Here is a 24,627-nt window from a genome sequence, read left to right as displayed (position 1 = left end):
ACAACACTGATATATCTGCCCTCCTAAGTCTGGCCCTTTGCACGGGTACGCAGTATCCTGCAGGGTTAACAAGTAACGGTAGGGGTACCATGCACACCCAGGAGATTGAAGTCACACACCTGCTGGCATTCAACAAGCCTTTTCCTTACAAAGGGCAACCAACAATGCCACTGACTTGGAAGCCTGAGCAATCACTTTGTGATGAAATTACTTGAAATGTTGACTTGCACTGCCTCAGAAAAAGGGCAAAAGGTAGTATATTCATGGGCTCTAATATAGGCAGTATGATTCGTATTTCAGACTGGATCTTCTAGATGGTCTGAGAACATCCACTGTTGAAATGGTTCAAAACAAGGTGGGGATAAACATTTGACCTTTCATGAAGGAGGAAGATGTGTAGGACATGATATGCAATAACTCTCATGGGTGTTTTTCAGCTTAACTATCATAATAACCATGTTGAAAAAGTATAAATAATACACTTCTTCAGAATTTTGCTTCCAGAAATGAAACTGCTGCTTCTGAAAACCTTGGAGAAGGTACTATAAAAAGTCTTACAGTTAAAATGATGTAGCTTTAAACAAACTCAAGAAAAACCAGATGCTTTTTACAGAGCTGGGGTGATTGCCTTTTGATTTGCAACAGTGAGTTTTCCTTCCCAGCTGGCAAAGGTTACTATGAAAACATTTGTTCCTCAAATCCAAGGAGCCAAGATCCAATGGGTAAAACTGAGCGCCAAACTGCAGCAGCTGGGATGATGGTATAACTGCCTGCTTTGCAGTCTTACAGGACTTAGAGGCATCCTGAAGGCTTGAAAGCAAATGCAACTAACAAGAAAACCAAATAAAGGCAAACAAGGAGAAAACCCAACTCCTCACTCCTCCACTTCTCTAGTTTTTCACCTGCCTTTCACCATTCCTCTTTCTACTGTGTCTTTATCGAAGAATATTGCTTATATTTTGGTTCCGGGGCCAAGTTCGGAGGGAGCCAAGTTCTCTGATGTGACATAGAACTCCATAGCAGGGAGGGGTTTGTTGGAGAGATCATGAAGTGGTTAGAAAATAGGGAATAGGGTACGGTTGGTAAGCACCTTGAAGACTGATTTATGCGTTTAAAAAAAATTCACTGTGAGCCACAAGGCCCCCTGGAGGTTTCAAACTAATTTCTGTTTTGCTGCCTCGATCACAGCCAGTGTTAGTAAAATGAACAGCTCGCCGCTTATGTAGTCAGACTTAAGGAGCTCTGTCCATCCTTACTCTTCCCGTGCCAGACTGACATTCTGGCTACCGAAATCTCTGCTGAAAGCAGGTATCACTACTGCCAAGTCACACCTGCCAAGTGGAAAAACACTCTGACATTGTTCTGGCACATTCCTCAAACTTGTGAGACTGAAATGACTTAAAAAAAAACTGTAAGCACACTGGGGCTTTCACCAGAGAAGGGATTAAAAACAGGAGAGCAGAGTGGTTACACCTGGCTCTAATAGAGGACGATGGATTCTTAGGTTAGATTCATCTACCAGGTAGTTTGAGATCAATCAACAGTCACCTGGGAGCACAGGGAATGGAGGCGCTTTGATCTGGGTGTGGTGGAGACCATAAGTCAGAAAAGTCAAGAGCAGGGGGAGGAAGACAGAGCAGGTGGCCCACTGCACCCCAGGCAGCTGAGGGGATCCTGACACCATTTCCAGAGATTCTGCTCTAGTAGGTTGGCATGGAGTCTAAGAAGCAGATGCTTTACCAGCAGCCCAGGTGATTCTGAGGCACAGCCAGGTTGGGCAAGCTTTGGAAAGGGATGGAAGCACACTGCCTTCCAAGGTAAGACTGCTCTGGGTCACTGGGCACGGCTGACATTAGTCAGAATGCTGATTTTGTCAGAGGGCGCGACCTTATTGACGGTGAAGGCTTATGTTTCAATGCTATCAATGAGCCGAATAAACAAAGCTGATACTTACTACTGCGAAAGTCCCGTTCCAGATTCTGGTAGACACATTAAGGAAGTATTCTCCTTTCACCTGAAGGTCTTTCAGCCAGCAGGTGATGTTACTACATGAAGCGGTTCTGCAGTTCTTTCAGGTTGGAGTCAAGGGTAAAAGAAGAGAGAGTTAGTACAAGCTTTAAAAAATAAACACCAAAATTTTACAAAGACAGATAAAACCCAGTACTGGGAAGGAGCTAAGGAAATGAGCAATCTCATGAACTATTAGTAGTAGTTACAACCCTTCTTCTGGAGATTTTAGCACTTTGCCTCGAAATGTAAAAAGTGCATGTCCTTTGCCCCTGCCGCTGCCCATCTGTGTGGAAGGCCTCAGGAGATAATAAGTGTGTGCAGAAGAGTACAGCAGGCCTGTTTATTGAACTACTGTTTATCAGAGTTAAAGAGAAACAACAACCCTCTCCAAGACTGTTAATCAACTATAGTGTAAGATTAAAAAAAAACTCCAAAGACTAAACAATCCGTGTTTATCAACAGTGTACTAGTTAAGTAAATTACTGAGTATACACACACAAAATGTAGTACAATTTAGTCAGTGACCTCATGATACAGATGCATTCCTTGAATTTTAAAAAAGTTGTCAGTAAAAGAATCAGTGGTTGCCAAGAGTTAGGGGGGAAGGAGGGATGAATAGGGGGAGCACAGAGGAGCTTCTAGGCAGTGAACTGTTCTGCACCCCGTAATTGTGGATCCATGTCATCATACGTCCATCCAAACCGATAGAACACGCATGCAGGGTAGCCTAATGTAAACCATGGACTTTGGGTAATTATGATGCGTCAGTGTAGGTTCATCAATTGAAACAAATGTACCACTCTGGGCTGGGGGGGGCTGGTTCATAGTGTAGGAGGCTGTGGGTAAGTGGGGCAAGAGGTATATGGGAAATTTCTGTAATTTAAACTCAATTTTGCTGTGAACCTAAAATTGCTCTAAAAATAAAGCCTATTAAAAGATCTGTGACATATCGGCCAATGAAAAAAGGCAGCTTGGTCCATTTATGTAACAGTGTACATGTGCTTATATGTAGGTTAATGATTAGAGGTAAGGAAGAATGTTCATTAAATGTTAAGGGCCAGCTGTTAGATTTCTGGAGAACTTTAGTGTTTTCTTTGCTTTTCATCTTATGTTTCCTCTATATTGTTCACAGAAGTTGCCTTTGTTACAAAATCAAAACATTTTCATACCCTGAGATGAGTTTCTCCTGAGCATTTTTACATACCTCTGTTCACATTTAGACCACATTTGCACTGTAATTACACTATAGTTACTTAAATAAGAAACTGTTCATTCTGTTTTCCCATCCTTCATGAAATAAAATAATTGCAATAAAAGAAAAACAGGAGAATTTCAATGTTGTTCATAGGGGAGAACTGAGGTTGGGTTAGGTTTTACTGTTTACTAAATGTTTGCTTATTTGAATACTTCATATGTGCCAAGCGCCATGCTAGATGCTAGACAAGTGTCTTTCCCAAAACAGTGGCATAACTCTCGAGCAGGAGATGAGAAAATATTGAAAACAGAGAAGGGTGGTCAGAGAGTCAAATTTAACAGCTCAATAAAAGACGTCAGTGATTATGTGGAGGAGGTGAGGGGGGCTTCACCTCCCACACATGCCCAGCTCCCGCTCAGCTCTTTGCAACGTTTCCACTGTGCACGACACAAAACCAGTTGGACATGGAGTCCTGTTAATATCATGAAATTTGGAACATGTATTTTATAATAATGGCATAAATAATAATTCCAATAACCTAGATTTCAGCTTTTTTTTTTTTTTTTTTTTTTGCCATACGCCATACGCGGGCCTCTTACTGCTGTGGCCTCTCCCCCTGCGGAGCACCGGCTCCGGACGCGCAGGCTCAGCGGCCATGGCTCACGGGCCCAGCTGCTCCGCGGCATGTGGGATCTTCCCGGACCGCGGCACGAACCCGTGTCCTCTGCATCGGCAGGCGGACTCCCAACCACTGCGCCACCCGGGAAGCCCATCAGCCTGTATTTTCTTGATTCACACAGATCATCAAAGGCAAAATAGGAAAGTTCTACCACCTGAGGTGGCAGGAAAAAAGAAGTGCCTCAATTTCCAGGTAAAACAAACAATGAATCACTAAAGGAAGTTTTCACCCCATTAACCTGTCCTCACCAGTTCTTTTACATGGTGGAAATTTTCACTCTTGAAAGATACAGAAGAAGATGTCTGTCCTATTTTCAGTGGATTTATTTCGGCTTTGCAACTGATGTCACCAGCCTACAAAGAAGGACATCAAATCAGTCTTAGGAAGCAAGATGGTTTACGATGTTATTTTTTACTCGTTAGGAAATCCTATTGTCACATGTTGGGGCAGGGGAGGGGCTCCCAGGATTCTCTGCACTGTGCTGACCTGGCCACACTTCTGTTCATCACTAATGTAAACCCTGAAGTATTCAGATCCTCCTGGCGTGACTCGATGGCATGGCGCTGGTTCTTGCAGCCCACATGTGATGACACAAATTTGTAATAACAGTTGTCTGTGAGTGGTTTATTTAATTCAGGGTTTTTTCCTGTGGAACAGTTTAGGATTTTGCTTTCCTGTGGTCACCTATAAACAGCGCAGAAGTAACACTGCTGTAGCATTAGCTAAGTGCTAGACCACGGCTGAGCCACTGTCAGGGGTTTGCCTACAGCATCCCTGTAGCCGGAGGGCTTTTAGAGAAATACCCAGAGGGCTTTTAAAGAAAAACACGGGTCCTACAGCCTTAGCCCTGGAGATTCTGATTTAATTGCCTGGGGTAGGTCTGGGCATCACGTATTTAAAAAGCAACCCAGGTGATTAAATGAGCAACCAGGGTTGGCAACTACCAGTTGAAAGTCCAGGCTGGCAGCTTGAAGACCAGCTACTGACTGCAGCTGTGTAGACCAACTACTCTCCCACTATGGGTTCAACCTCTCACTTCCCAGCCAACTAACTTCTCTATAAACAGGGCTCTGACAAAGTCAGATGTTCAGCTGGTCAGGAGGTTTTAATAATTTCTGCCATCTGTACATCCCTAGACTCAGACATTTCTTATAATAATATCCTACTTCTAATATGAAATTAACTGCTTGTTTCCTAGCACCCAGGGTGCATAGGGGTTATCTTTTCAGTTTCTTGTCTGTATGATGCAGACATGACCACCCCCACTTCATGGAACATTTCCGTATGGAAGGTACACGTTCTTATAGGCAGTTTGGCTGCACGTACCTGGTCCGTGTGCACCCCAGTCAGGTACATCAGCGGGTTCTTGCCTCTGGTGTATTGAGGGATATGGATGATTACAGATGCCATGCTGACTGGAACACTTCCTGTTGTTACCTATGTAGTAAGAACACACTCTGATTGCCGCTACATCATACACACGTTGGAAGGAATGGGATCAATAACCCCAGTGTTGATGAAGGGCAGCTATTAAGTGGTAAGAGTGAGTCCATATGAAAGGGAGTCCTTACTTTATGGTCACTCTTTGGCTCACTGTGTTTTACCTCTTGGAAGAATCTCAACATCTACAGTTTTAACTGGTAAATAATTTGTGACTCAGGAGATGATTAAAAACACCTACCATCTGTGGGTTTGGTCTGCTAGGGCATGAAGTCCCACTCTGCCCCTGACTAGCAGTGTGGCTTGGGCAAGGTACTTCACCTCTTTATGCTTCAGTTTTCTCATTTGTAAAATAAAGATAATTGGCATATCAGTAGGTATGCACAGATACAGCCTCTGTTCTCACTGTTGGAAAGTCTGTCCTAATTGTCCAGGGCTCATGCCCTACTGGTTGTTAAACATTTTAAAGAACACTCATAGGAATAATAATCCTATCAATCTCATAACTGATCTGGGAATTAAATGGGTTAACATACATAAAGCACTTCATACAAAGGCGGATACTTATTACATGTTCTCTGAATATTATATACTACTAATTGACTAAATGTTTCATTAAAGAAGTAGTTGCCAAATACCGTGTACATTTTATAAATTCCAGTATCTGGATCACAAATCAAGACTCCTTTAAGAACTTTTTAAATCACTGAATTATAGAGTTGCAACCATGTGACAGACTTATAGGAAATGTACAAAAATAAAGTGGTAATGACTAAGGGTGGTGGACGGATTCTTCCCTTTTTATTTTCCAAAGTTCATGCAATGTTATTATAAAATATCATTCTCTCATAAATTCATTTCTCTTTATATAACTGAAAACAAACTTTAAATTTGTACTTTGTACTTTACTAATAGCCAATAGAAACTGATTTTAAAATATTTTTATATACTACTTAGCATGACTGTACGAAATAAATATTTGTATACAAATGGTGAGCTTCTCAAATAGAAGTGGTTTCCAAGGATAAATTGGCATACTGATTATATTTCAGAGACTTTTGTCCATAGTAATATTATTATATTACTGCTCTGTTGATTAATGTGCAACATTTGCTTTCAAAATACATCAATTATCTCTTACCCAGGACACATAACTATGTACAAAGCCCACCTGTTTACTTATCAATGGTCTACCTTAGTAGTTCTCAAAGTATGGCACCCGGACCAGAAGCATCAGCGTCACCTGGGAACTTGTTAGAACTGCACATTGTTAGGTCCACCCCAGACCTTTTGAATCAGAAACACTGGAGATGGAGCCCAGTGACGTGTGTTTTAACAAGACTCCAGGTGATTCTAATGCGTGCTCAAGTTTGAGAACCACTGGTATATTTCAACTTCTTTTTACTTTCTTCTTCTCCTCGTGCCCTCATTTTTTTACCCCCTTTCTCTTGATTTTCCATTCTTATGTCAGATTTACCAACCTTAATGAAGAAGATGAATTTTGGACCAATATCTTCAAAACTGTTCACAATAGAAGGAATATTCCCATCCGAGGAGACTTCATAAAAATTTATGTTGGTAGATCTGTTGGATGATGTTTGTAAAGCCGAACATTTTAGTTATGCTATTGTTCTTGAAGTTTAATATTTCTTTTATCTAAATATCTTCTAGCTTATTTTACAAGTGAAAGAGTTTACATTTAGGTACAAAACGTTAAATGAAAACAAATGCTTATTATGGACTTATGATCCAGTTATACATTTCTAAGGCTAAAACAAGTTCCTTTCAAAACATATCCCTTAATGATCACTCTGCTGAGATTCTTTGTGTTATATGTGTATCAGTTGTAAAGTTTCTAAAATAAGTACAAATGTATTAAGAATTTGTAGTGAAACTCTTCTCAAGATATTATATCTTGACAGGTATGTCAAGCTATATTGACAGGTGTGTTAATATAGTGGACACTTGGTCCTTATTGATTGGATGAATGGATTTATAAGGCAGAGGATTTTCCACTTGGTATGATGGCTGAAATACCATGATAAGATATCGGGCATTAGCTCCTACACTACTCATCACTGGACGCCTGTGAAACGGGGTATACATTTTATTTATTATTCCTTCTCCCTGTCTTCCCTAGTTCCAAACCAGCTCTGACACTTTGGTCTGAATTGGGGTTGGTCAGTCTGTTTCCACCACTGACCATACAGACCATCTCTAAGGTGGCTGACCCAGGAGTTTTATTAGACTAGGCCTAGAGGCACTGGCCTAATTGGACTTCTTTGCTTGGGGCTGCTGAGTAGGGTTTGCAAGTGAAGTGATGACCAGGCCAGAGGGAACCCCACAGGACCACTCAGACTGGAAGGTAACTGAATACCATTCCCTCTCTTCACTCATTTCTGGGAATCTGAGGATGGATTTCAACTAGGGTAGCTTCATTGAGGGGTGGAGGGTAGATAGCAGGGATGGGAGTCTGAGAAGCAATATTTATTCCCAACAGAATTTATCCTAACTACAGGATGTTGATTCTATTTCCTTAAAAAAAAAAAAAATTGGACTGGATATTTTCTGAGATAGAGTTGTTTGGTTTCTTTACTGAAAATCTTGCCTTTTTCTTTTTTTATGCCTTAGAATTTTTTCCCAAATTCTCAAAAGGAAAATATGCCATAGGGACTTAAATAGATGTAGTATTTGTCAAGGTTATGTCTATGAGAGGAAACAATGATTTGTCAGCCTTACATGGAAAATGGGAAAATGGACTAGGATTTAAAACAGAAAGCCTGACCCCAATAAAAATTAATTACAATAAAAGAAAATAAAACAGAAAGTCTGGCTGTGTGTCCATGAATTATTCCCTTTGCCTTCCAGAAGATCTTTGTGTGAGCCCCTAAGTATGGCCAGTTTTTAAATTGATTAATATGCTCTGTTTTTGCATTTTAAAGAGATCCAGTATTTTTCCATGTTACTTAAGTGCTCCTTCAGTTACTTAAATATTGATCAATATATTTATATTAGCAGTTAGCTATACTAGGCGGATCTTGTTTTAGAAGTAATTCTACTGTCATCTATTTCCATCCATCATATTTGCACAAAATAATTACACACTTAGTATCAAAGTGATTCCTAAGGGATATACTCAATAATTGGGTAGGACTTGTTTTCAAAAAAGTAAACTCTGTGTGTGTGTGTGTGTGTGTGTGTGTGTGTGTGTGTGTATGATGTATATATCCTGGTAGATAAATAAACCCTGTATCTGGAAGGTATTCTGAAAACAGTCAAGTTAGTCATCTACAAAATGACCAGAGGAGATGCGGAGGGATGACTTCACTTTTCGTTGTGTACGCTTCTGTCATGTTTGGATTTTCTATCCATGTACATTTAATATCTTTTTTTACAAAAGACATTAAGAGAAATTACCTGAGAGGCAGGATTAGGAGCCACTTTAGCTTTAGTCTTTATAATTCTCCATACTTTTTTTAACTGCATGATATAATTAAAAGAATATGAGAATGTCTGAGAATCCAATTTACCATCACAAAAAATACATAGCTAAGATGTTAGTAAAAGTGAAGTCCCACTTCAGTATTTTATTTATTTCATCTTAAAATATCTGAAAAAATTGGCCATGGTGGGAGAATGGAATTAGAAAAAGGCTCTATTAACAAAAAGCATTTAGGATGAGAAAGCAGCATTGAAGGTAGGAAGAAAAAGAATCAGGTAATGTGGTGCTATCAATCTCTTTGGCTGCATCTGTTTTCAGTTACTTATTTTAGCAGCTGAGGGCCCTTTGAAATCTGCAGTTACTGAATAATTTTTCAGGGATGGATGACTTGGGCTATACTTCGTTTCTGCTTTTGCTGTTTGCAACTCACTCGATAAGGAAGCATTCTTTTCATCTTCGCTCATGTGTCTCTAGCTCTAGACATAATGACATATTTTCCTTTTTGTTTTTGCTCAGGGATCTGTTGGATGATCTACATATTCCATGCTGTAGGGGCTGGAGTGATGTTAGAGAAATCTGCGGTCACTGGACACTTTGAAGTGTGGCTCCTTGGGGATACGCTGCTGCGTGTTTTCCAGGGGTCACTGATCTGTGCTGCGAAGCTGCCTCAGTGTTTCAGCAGGTAGAGAACTCTGGTTCCCAGGCTCAGAAATGGGTGTCCCCTGCAGCCTGTGTACCTGCATAGCTGTGCCCCAATGTGTCTGTGCCCATGAACCCACTTCCCTTCTCGAAGGTGATCCTATAGCACCTGTGGTGTCTATACGTTATTCACCTCTCAAGACACAGGTCTCTGAACAATTCAAGATAACTGGTATCAACTAGTACCATTTTGAAACATGCCTAATTTTCTCCTGGTTGGAAGAAACCCCTAGTCTGCTATGTCAGGAATTTTCCAACCAGAAACTAATTTTCTGTAACTAGATTCAGTATTTGTGTTTGGGGCTTCAACGTCCAGGAGTGGGGACATTGCTTGAGATCTCACGTGGACAGTAGGACACAGGCGTGGAGAAGGAAGTGGTGGCAGCTCCTCGGGGCCCTGCGAGTTCTGCTTTGACAGCTTGTCCGAGGGCCTGCGGGGGAGTTTCGCTTGGCATGTGACAGAGGATTATTCCTTTGTCTTTCTGGTGTTGCTCTTAGTCAATAAACCTAAAGGGTCCCTCAAGATTCCCCTAGGCACCAGTTTGTCCCTGGACTTCTGTTTTAGTTGACAAGGAGGAAATATTTTAATTCAAATTCCCCAGTTAAGAATGAGCATATAGAGGACTTGTTCAGTCATGAACCAAGTATGTTAAGAGCCAGAGTGATGTCCATGTTCACAGGCTGCCCACTGTTTGACCTACCTTGTTATGTGAATTTCGGCATCATACAGCAGAGAGAGTTTGAAGTTGACTGAATTATCTGCCTTGTTTTCCTCGTAGCTTTCACTATTGAAAGGAACATGAGGAAATTACTGAAAGAGAAATATTAGAAAAGCCTCCCATCATTAATTCATGACTTCATCATGTTTTACCTTAAGGCTTGGAAACTGACAGAGGCCTGATTCTGAAGGTTTTGAAGATTGAAGTCGAAGTTAATAGTGAAAGTCACCTATACACAAAATGAAAATTCATCAATCTATGACGCTTTGTGCTCCGGGACCAACATGAAAAAAAAAAGTGGCCCATAAAAGTAAACTCACTCCCATTTGATTCTGAATTTTATAAACCTTAAGCTTTATAATTTGTAGAATATCTATGTATTTGTCCACCTTGCCTTACCTTCAGAATAGAACTGAATTCACCTGACATATATATACAACACATCACAGGCACTTACACTTATCTGAATTTGAAGGCTTTGTGCTGATGTAAAATTTGCTTACCAGGGGTTAAAAATGATATCCATGACTCTGTAAAGCACTTTGACCAGTGTTGGTCAATGTGTTCAGAAATAAAGAACTTTCTATATCATATGTGCCTTTGGGAATGAACTGCACAGGGGAAAATCCCACTTTTATTAATAACTTAAGGAAAACATGCAGATATTTAAAAACTTCCTCTAAATATGCAGGCAACGTTGATAGTCAAATGGATAAAGAAGATGTGGTACATATATACAATGGAATATTACTCAGCCATAAAAAGGAACGAAATTGGGTCATTTGAAGAGATGTGGATGGACACAGAGACTGTCATACAGAGTGAAGTAAGTCAGAAAGAAAAACAAATATCGTATATTAACGCATATATGTGGAACCTAGAAAAATGGTACAGATGAACCGGTTTGCAGGGCAGAAACTGAGACACAGATGTAGAGAACAAACGTATGGACACCAAGGGGGGAAAGCGGCGGGGCAGTGGTGGTGGGATGAATTGGGAGATTGGGATGAACATATATATACTGATGTGTATAAAATCGGTAACTAATAAGAACCTGCTGTATAAAAAATATAAATTAAAAAAAACACATGCAGGCAGTTATTTTGTGGTGCCTATCAAATGACGATACCTAATAAAGATGGTTCATTGGTTAACACCGATGGCAAGGAGGGGTCAGCATGGATTTAAAGATAAAATGCAAGGTGTACCTGTTGTTCCCTTTTTAAAGCAGGGTAGCCCACATTGCAGGTAACAGACTTCTGAGATGAAGCAATCTGGCATGTCACTTCTGTCCCATCAACCTGAATGAGACCAAGGAAACAATTATCAATTAGTATGCAATGTGTGTATGCGCACACACATACATGCTGAAGGATGTATAAACCACCTGGAAATTCCAGCAGAAAGGTTGGTTCACACCAAGACTTGAAAATTTTATATGAATTGTCCAAGTGGCTAACAAACTATTTTTTTTTTTTTGCGGTACGCGGGCTTCTCACTGTTGTGGCCTCTCCCGTTGCGGAGCACAGGCTCCGGACGCGCAGGCTCAGTGACCATGGCTCACGGGCCCAGCCACTCCGCGGCATGTGGGATCTTCCCGGACTGGGGCACGAACCCGTATCCCCTGCATCGGCAGGCGGACTCGCAACTACTGCGCCACCAGGGAAGCCCCTAACATACTATTTTTTATTGCTAAGCAGGACACCCAACAAGACAAAGGAGAGGTCAAATACTGGAATTTTACCCAGAAATAAATCATATTTCTTATATTTTAGAAGCACAAAATAACTTTAATCCACTATTTAGAAATGCTGTCTTTAATGCATACTTTTCTCTCAGTATATTTTCAAAGTTGTAGTTTCAAGAGAAAGACAAATACAGTTTTGTTTATACCTTAAATAATTTAAAGAATCATTTTAGTTTTCCTCAGGATTTTTTCTCTTTAAAATAAATTGTCATTTGGCACAAGAAATTTAAACACTTAAGTCAGAATAGGTTTAGAACACTAAATCTATTAAGTTCACATTGACTTTAAACTGGATGAAACTATTTTTTAATCCTTTCATCAAACAGTGAATTTGGAAAATCTCAGCTTTTTCCTTCTCTCCTTTTCACTGCTTGGTGGCAGAGGAGGGACCAGAGGGACATTCATGGGCAAGTGTGTTCCTGCTATAGCGATCAAGTCAACATGATTAACTGATCTCATTGGAATGCGGCATCTTGGCAGCAGCAAGACCTGTGGTTACTAAGCTCTGGCTGAGCTGTGGGACTCTAATTTCTCAGAGCAAGTGCAGCTCCCAGCATCTGTGCGGCACCGAGGAAGCCTCATCACACAGATGGCTTGAGGAGAGTTTATGGTAGAGTCTGGCTACTACTGCCAAGTGTCAGGGCAAAGGAAAACTGACCCCAGCTGTGAAGCAGAATTGGTCTAGATACACAGCCAGGATATGTTCCCAAGTGGTTAAACTAGTTGGGAGCCGCAAGTCAGGACTGATCATGCTCAGGGTTAAGGTGTTTCTTCAGAAAACACAGAGGACATGGAGATCTGAGTATAAGGGAGACGGTAATTGACAACAAGTAGGAAACAGATCAGTTAACACAGGGTGCTTTCACATACCGGCATGGACCAGGAAGCAAAAAACAGATTTTCTGAAAAATCAACAACAATCCCACTGTTGTATGCACTTTCCTTTTTGTTTTTCAGTGTTACTGAAAATGTTAACCTTTTGTTTTGGTTGCTGACAATGAAGGGCTGTTGTCTGTTAAAAGTAAAAAGGAGAAAAAGAAAGTCATTACAGTTTTTTTTTAAAAAAGCTAGTATTCAAATACTTTACTCATTAAAAAAAAACTCTTTAGATTTACTATTTAGAAGACTGAGAAAATTGCTTAATCATAAATTATCTTCATAGTAAAATAATATTGACAATGAATGACTAAATGCTACTGGATTTTCTTTTTTGTTGCTTTTAATTACATTGCAGAAAAAAGCACCATCCAAATACAAGTGGTTTTATATTTCTTAGTGTTTTACTTTTATATGGATGAGAGAAATTGAAATTTATGTTTTTATTTAATTTTTTTATTGACGTATAGTTGATTTACAATATTATATTAGTTTCAGGTGTACAACATAGCAATTCAATCTTTTCAGAGATTATACTCCATTCAAAGTTATTACAAAATAATGGCTATATTTTGCTGTGCTGTACAATATATGCTTATTACTTATCTATTTTATACATGGTAGTTTGTATCGCTTAATCCCCTACCTCTGTCTTTCCCCTTCCTCCTTCCCTCTGCCCACTGGTAACCACTAGTTTATTATTTTTAACTGTGAGTCTATTTGTCTTGCTATATACGTTTGTTTTATTTTTTAGATTCTCTATATAAGTTAGAACATAAAGTATTTGTCTTTCTCTGACTTATTTCATGAAGCATAATATGCTCTAGGTCCATCTGTGTTTATTACAAGTGGCAGAATTTTATCCTTTCTATGGCTGAGTAATATTCCACGGGCCCAGCCGCTCCACGGTATGTGGGATCCTCCCGGACTGGGGCATGAACCCGTGTCCCCTGCATCGGCAGGCGGACTCTCAACCACTGCACCACCAGGGAAGCCCCAGTTGTTTGGTTTTTTGAGTTGTATGAGTTGTTTATATAGTTTGGATATTAACCCCTTATTGGTCATATCATTTACAAATATTTTCTCCCATTCAGTGAGTTGTCTTTTTGTTTTGTCAGTGGTTTCCTTTGCTGTGCATAAGCCCTTAAATTTAATTAGATCCCATTTATTTATTTTTGCTTTTATTTCTTTTGTCTTAGGAGACAGAAAAAATACTGCTACAATTTATGTCAAAGAGTGTTCTGCCTATGTACTCTTCTAGGAGTTTTATGGTTTCAGGTCCTTACTCCATTTTGTGTTTATTTTTGTATATGATGTGAGAAAATGTTCTAATTTTATTCTTTTACATGTAGCTGTCCAGCCTTCTCAGCACCACTTATTGAAGGGATTGTCTTTTCTCCATTGTATATTCTTGCCTGTGTCATAGACTAATTGATCATAAATACATGGGTTTATTTCAGGACTCTCTATTATGTTCCAATGACCTATATATGTGTTTTTGTGCCAGTACCATGCTCTTTTAATTACTGTAGCTTTGTAGCATAGTCTGAAGACACTTCTAACTTTGTTTTTTTTCTCAAGATTGCTTTGACAATTTGGGGTCTTCTGTGGTTCCATATAAATTTTAGAATTATTTGTTCTAGTTCTGTGAAAAATGTCATGGGCATTTTGATAGAGATTGCATTAAGTCTGTAGTTTGCTTTGGGCAGTATGGACATTTTAACAAAATTAATTCTTCCAATCCAAGAGCACAGGATATCTTTCCATTTCTTTGGATCATTTTCAGATTCCTTCATCAATGTTTTATAGTTTTCAGAGTATAAGTCTTTCACCTCCTTGGTTAAGTTTATTCCTAGATACTTTGAAATTTAGATTTTAAAGGTTTTTTAAGAGTTATAGATGTTTCTTTTATAGAAAAAAATCTCTATAAACATTCACCCAAATGAAGTAATCTAATGTGTCTTTTATTTCTACAGTTTTCACTGAACTTTAAAGGAAAACTTACTGAGCTGCTGGCAGCTGTTGAACATCTAGAACTAGATCAGAGATGCAAACTCCATCATCACCACAATCTTTATAGAAAGGGATCTACAAAAAAGGAAAAATAATCCCAGAAATTTACTCTTGAGTTAAGAAAGCAAATTGTGGAAGAACACATATAGTATTACTCCATTTACATAAAGTTCAAAACCATGCAAAACTAAACAATGTTTTAGGAATATATACATGTTTAGCAACATCAGAAAGAAAAGCATTGATAAATGCAAAATTCAAGATGATGATTTGCTTTAGGGGAACAAGATAAAAGTGGGTATGATGGGGTGGGGAGTGATACAGAGAATTTCAGAGGTATTGGTACCATTTTATTTTTTTTAAGTGGGTGGTGAGCACAAGGTGTTCACTTTATTGTTATTTATTTCTTCAACAAACATTTATTGAGCACCTGTGGTGGGCCAAACACTGCTCAAGGTGCTGGGAATAGAGCAGGGAACAAGGAAAACAAAAATCCCTGCCTTCATGGAAATTACATGCTGGTAAACTTTACATATAAGTAACTGTATTTCAATTAGAAAATTAACAACCTAAAGGCTATGTCCTAAGTATCCTTCAAACACTAAGGCAGTGACTGTGAAACTTTGTCAGCTAGTCTGAATTCCAAGAAGGGCAAACCACACTTACACTGAAGACCTTGACTGTCTCAGAGTAGGCTTCAAGGGCAGGGTTAGTGCCAGGGTTTTCCAGACTGATGTTCACACACAGATCCAGAGAGCTAACAACATCAGAGGGCTCCTAAACACACACATGCACAGAGTCAATTGATTAGGGCACGGCAGCTTCAAAACAAGAAAACAACCACAAATGTGTTCATGATTAAGGACACAGTCTACTCTCAATCATGCAGAATAGCTCTGTTTTGAATTTTCAAGGGTCTTGCTTCTTCACTTCTGTTCTAAGTCTGCTCTTAGCCTCTCCACTTCTAAGAGACTTAAAAACCTGGGCTCAGTAAAAATTTGAAGCAATAAGTTCTTAGTTAAGCTCATCAGTAATCTCATTATTTATACACAAGTAATTATCAATATTTAGATGAGATGTCCAGTTTTAAATGCTCAGAAGACCCCTCTGTCATTACCAAGCTCTGGGGCTGTTGGCCATGTTCTTCCAATTCCTATTGCCAAGACTTACGGAGTCCTTAGGTGTCCTGACCAAATCTCTGGAAGAGAATATTAGGACCTACAAGGGAAAGAAGTGCCCAGGGTTGGCTGTCAGGAATGGACAAGGGGACTCCCTTCCTTAGAACCTATAGTCTGCAAAACCAGATAAAGTGCTTCCCACACTTCAAACCAAGCTCCCCAACTTCTGGCCTAGCTGACTGTTAGTGGCTGAACTGCTCTTTGCACATTGAAGATGATGCACGTATCACTCCACAGACATTAAAACCAACACTGTCCAGCTACAAGTACGACATTTCCTCTTTGTCTTTAGTAAAAACAGTGGAGGATTTGCAGTGTTCCAGGAGGCCTGGGCCGCTTCCGATTTTTGAGGTTTCCTGTCTATTGAAAAATGAAAATAACGCTAAAACAGGGTTGCAAATGCCATCTAGCATTCTTCTTCAAGAAAGAACAATGTCTGTACAATGGTAAGCACTAAAAATGAAGTCTGCATTTTCCTAGAAGTGGTGTCTTTATTATCTCTTAGTTCATTCACAGGCAGGACTTACTCCTATCTTGAGCCCTTTTGGAGGGGCCTGACCACTACAGTGGCTTCCTGACTACAAGGAAATGTGTCCTCGGCTGGCTGTAGGGTTGGCACATAGGATGGACTTTGGTATTGATAGCAAATGTGGTGTGTTACGTGGAACACCTGTGGTCTTAGCTGACCACAATAACATCTCGTAAAAACTTCACCAATATACATGTCAGAGAACAGGAGATATATCTATATACACACATACATACATACACCACAGCCTGGCTGTCTTCATTCCCCCACAATGGATTACACATTTAATTTGATCCACCACTTAGCACAAGGGTAAGAGAAAATGGAATCTGGCTTTTATTCCTTTAAAGAAGCTGTATAATTGGCACATTAACAACAACAAAAAAGTCCAGGCCTTCACAAAGAAGAACGCTTCAACTTGAATATAAATAACTCAACTGATTTTAGTCCATCCAACCATTAACTTTGTTTTTCCAACTCTTATACTTAGCATTTCTTGAGATGTTATCTCTGTACCATCCATCTACATCAGAAGTATTTGGGGATGCCCCTTAGACCTACGCATTCCTTGGACCTTCAAACCCAAATTTCTGGTGGTGGGGTTCCAGAATATCCATTTTATAAAAGTTTCCTAGGGCTTCCCTGGTGGCGCAGTGGTTGAGAGTCCGCCTGCCGATGCAGGGGACACGGGTTCGTGCCCCGGTCCGGGAAGATCCCACATGCTGCGGAGCGGCTGGGCCCGTGAGCCATGGCCGCTGAGCCTGCGCGTCCGGAGCCTGTGCTCCGCAACGGGAGAGGCCACAACAGTGAGAGGCCCACGTACCGCAAAAAAAAAAAAAAAAAAAAAAAAAGTTTCCTGAGTAAATTACACTTTCAAATACCATTACATGGTTTCTAGGGGGAACTATTCATGTAATTTATAAAATAGATTTTCTTTTAGTTTTCTCCTGAGAAGCACTTTTCCTACTTGGGAGAGTTTCAAAATCCATGTGAACTGTAGTAATTATGGCATAAGATTATAGCCAATAATTTTTACCTCATAATCTACCATCCTTCACCTATATCAATTTAATCCAATAATGGAAAGGACAATTAGAATTGTCCTTTTCAGTCGTTTAAAAATAAAATTTCTCCTCATATGAAAATGTCAACATAAAATTTATTGTCAACTAAAAGTTCTTCCTGTTAAACAGTTAAGAAAGCACTGTCCTTGATTTCTTTAAGAATCTTATTTTCAGCCCTTTTACTTGCAATCCCAAATAAAATTTAATGCAACTAACTTACACAATAATAGAATGTGACCATATATACTAGTATAAAGGAAATACACTCCTGTTCATAGGTAAGAAAAGCATTAACTAGAAGAACAAGCATTTATCTAACCCATAAGCTTCCATTTTAGGCTTTCGCCATTCATTAGTCTTTAAGAAGAAATGAGATGAAAGGGATGACTGAGGCCTCACCTGTATGTGGATGATGTACTCAGAGCAACTCTCTGCTTGACTTACTATCATGGTCTTCTGCAAGCACCTTTCATTATTTTCTTTAAATAATCCCCTGGAGGTTACTCTGGGTGAATATTGGTCTGCATCAATTGTGATGTTATATACAATGGCTGTAATAAAAGTCATAAAGAAATGTTATTACAAATAAACTTCTAAGGAAAAAGCATCCCTGTTTTATCGTGTCTTACTGGGTAAAGTCTTTGACTTCAAGAAAACAAAAACCAGTCTTTCTATTGATGGCCTGTGAACCATGGATGGCCTATGATATTTGTAATTCTAGTTCTGGTATGATGTGTCAATACGTGACTATGGATGCAAAGATATGTGATTCAAAGAAACATGGCTTGATGCAGCGGAAGGAAAAGTAGATTCGCCCCCAGGAAATCTACTGAATGAAGTTGGTCAAATTACTTCCTCAAATACCGGTTTCATTGTCCATAAAGTGGTGACGTGAAAAGGAAAGGAACTGTTGAGTGCCTACAATTGAACACATTCTTATATGTTATCTTATACAAGTTTTACAATAAACCTGGAACGTGGATATTATTATCCTATTTTTCAGATTATGAGCAGAATATGATCCTATTTTTCAAAATAATTCACCTCAGTTCATACAGCTAGGGCATGGTCAGAAATAAAGTTTGGGTAATTTTGAAATCAGATCCCATGTTCCTGCTGTTTCTATGCAGTTTTGAGGATTCACTGTTATTTGAGGATGAAGTTAGATACTCTAAGGGGACATGTATAGTGCCTGGCATATTCTAGATGCCTACTTGGGGAAAGGCATGTAACACTGCAGTAACAAGTTTTGAATCAGACGGATGCTTTGAATCCTAATCCCACCATTTACGAGCTTTAGGCAATTTGCTTAACCTCTTTGAACCTCCATTTCCTCACCTATCAAACAGAGATAATAATACTATCCTAGGGAAATGGAAATGAGAAATGTGATAAAAATTGAGGTCAGTAGCCAATGTCCAAACTATCAGAACCTTCAATAAAGTCTGCTGGCTACATGTCCAAAACTGAGAGAGAAGATCTGATACTATTAATAGCATCAAATGCCTTATTTGGGAGTACTCTGTCTTATTACTTCCACTATTTTAAAGGTTGAATATACTTCCAAAAGCATTCTATGTGTTACCTTTCAAATATCTGTTAGAAGTGATGTATAATTTTTCTTGCTCCGATGACTTAATGAGGTTAACAAAGATAAAACACAAAGGAATCAAGAACTAAAAATAAATGGTGAAAATAAAGCAAAGGACAAGTTATGCTGGGGAAGTGACTGTGGCTAGGACAAAGTTAGTAGGTGTGGTAATTATACTGTTTTATTTTTTTTCCAGCAGCTTGGTAAAAATGATACATAGTCACGTAGGCAATATAATAATCCTTCTAATGTTATTAGCTTTAAAGTGGAGTGTGCACCTGACGCAATAAATAATAGAAGCCACACGCTTTATAAATTCACTTTTCAAAGTCACAGAGTTGGGATTCCTGTCTTACATACTATTATTGCCAGGTAATTAAGTGACAAATGATCATGACTGTGTGGACCTAAGGCATTAAGAAGAAGGATTCAAAGGGAAAGATGCCCAGTAGCAGGAGACCCTAGACAGTGAGTGGAAGGGAATGAAATTCTCGAAGCAAAACGCCCTTTTTGAGTGTGTGGCAACAGAAGAGGTGAAGTACAGTCAAAAATTGGGAGGAAGGGCTTCCCTGGTGGCGCAGTAGTTGAGAGTCCGCCTGCAGATGCAGGGGACGCGGGTTCGTGCCCCGGTCCGGGAAGATCCCACATGCCGCAGAGCGGCTGGGTCCGTGAGCCGTGGCCGCTGAGCCTGCGCGTCCGGAGCCTGTGCTCCGCAACGGGAGAGGCCACAACAGTGAGAGGCCCACGTACCGCAAAAAATAAAAACAAACAAACAAACAAAAAATTGGGAGGAAGATACATGAGACAAATCCATGCTTCAGGGCCAGGAGAGGTGACCTACCAGTCATTTCTGCCAACTAATAGATTTTCCAAATTTATCTTTTATATTTAATGTTTTATTCCCCCAGATTCATTGAAATATCATTGACATATAACATTGTGTAAGTTTAAGGTATACAACATAGCGATTTTATATATTGCAAAATAATTACCACAATAAAGTGAGTTAACATACCCATCACTTCAAACAATTACAATTTTTTTGTGTGTGGCGAGAACTTTTAAACTCAGCAACTTTCAAATATACAATACAGTATTGTTAATGAAAATCACGATGCTCTACGTTCCATCTAGCCACTTCATGTTTATACAGTAATGGTTTCTGACTCAACTATCACGGCTACTGAGATGGACGTGCTACAAGGCAGGTCTGTGAGATGTGCTACTCAGAGTTGGGTCTGTGTTTGAACACCTGAAAGGAAAAATGCCAGATGAATATGAAAAGTAGGAAATATGGAAAGCGTGCCAAGATGTGAATCTAACTTTCTTTGTTCGTAAGCTACTTATTTCTTGGTATGAATCGTGACAAATAACCTACCTCTTATGTTTTTACCCTTTAAGCTAGTTTATTTGTTCACCACCTAATGAAATAGCTGTAGGAACTACGGGTTTCTAAATTTTAGAGCCAAAAATCTGATGAAGGGGGATTAGGACCCATGAAACAGTAGCAAATGAAAGAAGGTAGTGTTGGATCAAGTGCTAAATCAATGGCTACGTATTGAGGGAGCTGAGACAATTGGAGCAGGAGAGATGGAGGTGAGATGCAGTGGTTAGAAAGACGTCAGAGAACTTGTGGGACCTCAGTCAGGCCCTGGAAGATGACTGGACCCATCCAGGGAGAGAAAACAACAGCTTCTGCTGACATCTGCACACAGCCTTCCCTACTCTCTCCTGCTGACAGGACATGCTTCAGACTTTCACTCACTTCTTTGGATTATTTAGAAAATGTAAAACATTGGGCACAAATTATATATTGTTTTATACTTTCTCATTATTTCATGCTTATTAAATTTTTAAGAATAGGAATATTTGATCCTTGTACTGAACACACTCTATCGAGATCATGGCAAAGCCAACATACAGTGTACTCATTTCATACGGGCTTGAGCTCAGTGTAATCTGTGCGTGCCCATGGTTTTCAGTTAGGAAGGTGTGGGTAAGAGAGACTTAAAGGACAGATTGGGAGAGCCTATGATTATGTCATTGAAATTATGACCCTCAGCAGCAGAATGTTATGTTCTAGAGATGACGGACGAAGGTCTAAACAAACCTTCCACGCCAAATTAACCGTTCTCAGGCACCTCAAATACGTGGCAATTCAAATGTCTGCAAGACCCTTATTTCTTTCGGTTTCCAAATCCAAAGTGTGGGTTATGTTCAGGACTAAAACTCTATAAGCAAACCTATCTGTTGTATAGATTATTTCAGGTTTACTCACCCACTTGATTGTTTTGCTTAGCAGGTCTAAACTTGGCGCTGAAACAGAGTTTAAGGTTTATCTCAGCGTTCTTGTTGAGCAAAGTGATTTTTTCTGGTGTGAATGAAGCAACTACAGATACATCAGCAATACTCTGTGACCTGAAAGACATAAATGTTAAAAAAGTTATTCTCAGGAAGTTACCCAGAAAAACCAGTCTTAGCACCTTATAGGAATGTGACCAAAAAACGGCATTAACCTAGCTTAACTGATCCCCTCAATAAACTGATTTGACTCCATGTGTCTTGACTTTTTAGAAGAATCAAATTCACCTTCAAAGAAAAGAGTTTGGCCACCATGGACTATCTAAAAAGGGAATGTCATAATATAGTAAGTATACAGCCTACCAAGCGTGAGGCCAACCAAGGTGGCTACAGGGTGATGTTCACTGAAAGGTATGATTTCTTACAAAATTGTTTACAAATCAGCCATATACTTATGTGTAATCATACCTTGTATTACTTTAATGCTACTTTTAACTGATTTTAACTGATTTTATTCAGTAAATATATTTTCTTTTTTTCAAAGTCTTAAATATTATCCTTGAGTTTTATTTTTTCCACATGAAGTTTTCATTAAAATGATGCACTAAGGGACTTCCCTGGTGGTCCGGTGGTTAAGAGTCCGTACTTCCACTGCAGGGGACATGGGTTCGATCCCTGGTTGGGGAACTAAGATCCCACATGCCGCGCACAGTGCAGCCAAAAAAAAAACCAATGCTGCGCTGAAAACAATGCATTTCATCCTTTAAAAGCACAAGTGAGATACTGTAAATAGCTTCATTGAACTCAATGTAATTTACTCAATAGGTAATTTTTTTTCTGTTCTTGATGTATTTGGACATTTGAAAAAGCACATTTTTCAGCAGACATGAATGGATAATTGAACTATATTTTCTTGGGGACTCTTGATCAAATTCTCTATTTCTTTTTGATTCCAGTCCTTCGCCAGCCCAATGTATTTACTTTTGTCCTTGACTCACATGAACCTTGAATCCCTTATTGTTCCCCACATGCTCTTAAACTCCTCCTGAGGTCAACGAGAGGTCAGCTAAACCTAAATAATGGCTTCTTGTTTATGACCAATAATTGTAAAAGACACCTTTTAACCACATGAGAAGTTGCACTTTACTTGTGTGGTCTCAGTGTTCAGTATTTTTAGAGCATTCTCATGAGAATTCTTTTCTGCAAGCTGAGGTAAGGCTATTTGGAAGGTAGTAATCAGAAATATCCTGAATACCATTTCAAGACCTTTGTCTTTTCATTGTACTTTTCCTGCTCACTATATAGAGAAGAGAAACTTGATTCTAATGTTAAGCAAATATTTTTTTCCTCCCACCAGGAAAAACATATTCCTTCCTCTATGCAAACTATGACATATAAATGCCTTAGAGTCTTATATAACGCATGTGACGTTTCAATAATACTGGCACAGCAATCTTCTCTACTTAGCAGCCCATTTGTTCGGTAGCTAATTTGTGTCTGTCTCTCACTGACTCACCAGAGCTGAATGACCTGTCCAAAGGCACCAACAGACACATCAGTGATGGAATCCCCATTTAAATCTCCATAGCCATCCAGGGATCTCCCGAAGTACTGGAGGTGGCTCCTAAAGGCGCCATCAGACCCCAAGATTTTCTAAAAGAGCAAGTTTGAGACGAAATCATAGTGCATGACGACTGAAACAGAAAAAAGGCAGCATCGACATTGCCCTGGTATGTTTTTTTTAAAATTTTATACTTTAGATTTATTACAAGAATAATCATACTTTTAAAATTTATTTATTTACTTATTTTTAACATCTTTATTGGAGTATAATTGCTTTACAATGTTGTGTGTGTTTGTGCTTTATAACAAAGTGAATCAGCTATACGTACCCATATATCCCCATATCCCTTCCCTCTTGCGTCTCCCTCCCTCCACCCTCCCTATCCCACCCATCTAGGTGGTCACAAACCACCGAGCTGATCTCCCTGTGCTATGTGGCTGCTTCCCTCTAGTTATCTATTTTACGTTTGGTAGTGTATATATGTCCATGCCACTCTCTCACTTTGTCCCAGCTTACCCTTCCCCCTCCCCACGTCCTCGAGTCCATTCTCTGCTTCTGTGTCTTTGTTCCTGTCCTGCCCCTAGGTTCTTCAGAACCATTTTTTAGATTCCATATATATGTGTTAGCATACGGTATTTGGTATGTTCTTTATATGGCCGTTTCTCAGGTTGTTTTATTCTCCACAGAATTCCATTGACTTTTCAATCACATCTTATCTGATTATCATTCTTGCAGCCACATTTTCTTCAAAGAAATAGCATGAATCTCTCACATAAAATAACAAAGCAGTGAAAGATCAGTGGACTGGGAAGGAACTGATGCAAGTTTGGGTCCTGACTCTTCTCCTCGCTCACTTCCTTCAGGTCTTTATTCAAAAGCTGCCTTCTCAGTGAGGCTTTCTTGGTCACCCACTCAAATACCTGATATCTCCCAGCCCTGAAAATTTATTCCCTATTTTAGTTTTTTTAAAATTCCTTATCATTTATTATTATCTGGATTATTTTATCTTATTTATCTCATTTTCCCCGTCTCCTCCACAAAAATGGAAGATCTACAAAGAGCACAATTTTGTCTGTCCGGTACTTCGCAGCATTCCCAGAGACTTATCAGCACTTGACACACAGCAGAGGTTCACCAAGCATCTGATGAATGAGTGCATGAAGTTATAAAACAAGAGGGGTGGATTGGATGGTCCGCACGATACTCTCTAGCTCTAAAGGAATGATACTCACATGTAAATAATCACCACGAAACTGGATTACCTGGGAATACCTCAGGCGAATGGTGCCCTCACGACCATTGTAGATGTACACAGCTCCAGAGTTCTGATTTTCCAAAGGTGAACCAACGATCACATCATTAAAGCCATCCATATTGATGTCTGAAAGAGCTGCAATCGCTGAACCAAACCGAGCATTTTCAACACCCTCGGGGCCTTCCAGAAATTGGTGCCAATTCAAAACGCCCTTGCAAAGGGGAAAGGGGACAATTAAAGCAAACCTTACGTTAACATATACACACTACTATATATAAAATAGATAACCAACAAGGACCTACTGTATGGCACAGGGAATTATACT

At 39.4% G+C, this 24,627-nt stretch overlaps 1 protein-coding gene across 1 annotated transcript in view; it reads right to left on the bottom strand.

Annotated features, from left to right (window-relative positions):
* Nucleotides 1-24,627, bottom strand: part of ITGA2 (integrin subunit alpha 2) — a 109,708-nt gene that overhangs the window by 6,200 nt on the left and 78,881 nt on the right. The window contains exons 15-28 of the mRNA XM_030881962.2: nt 24,310-24,513; nt 23,000-23,136; nt 21,461-21,600; nt 17,991-18,142; nt 15,487-15,597; nt 14,813-14,895; nt 12,802-12,943; nt 11,393-11,485; nt 10,337-10,413; nt 10,167-10,250; nt 6,806-6,908; nt 5,211-5,321; nt 4,133-4,237; nt 1,955-2,068 (exon numbers count right to left, since the gene is read on the bottom strand). Coding sequence (XP_030737822.2) covers nt 1,955-2,068; nt 4,133-4,237; nt 5,211-5,321; nt 6,806-6,908; nt 10,167-10,250; nt 10,337-10,413; nt 11,393-11,485; nt 12,802-12,943; nt 14,813-14,895; nt 15,487-15,597; nt 17,991-18,142; nt 21,461-21,600; nt 23,000-23,136; nt 24,310-24,513 — 1,656 coding nt within the window. The remainder of the gene's footprint in view (nt 1-1,954; nt 2,069-4,132; nt 4,238-5,210; nt 5,322-6,805; nt 6,909-10,166; nt 10,251-10,336; nt 10,414-11,392; nt 11,486-12,801; nt 12,944-14,812; nt 14,896-15,486; nt 15,598-17,990; nt 18,143-21,460; nt 21,601-22,999; nt 23,137-24,309; nt 24,514-24,627) is intronic.

Source organism: Globicephala melas, chromosome 3, assembly GCF_963455315.2.
Source record: "Globicephala melas chromosome 3, mGloMel1.2, whole genome shotgun sequence".
Lineage (NCBI taxonomy): Eukaryota > Metazoa > Chordata > Mammalia > Artiodactyla > Delphinidae > Globicephala > Globicephala melas.
This window is presented reverse-complemented; position numbering and strand designations above follow the sequence as displayed.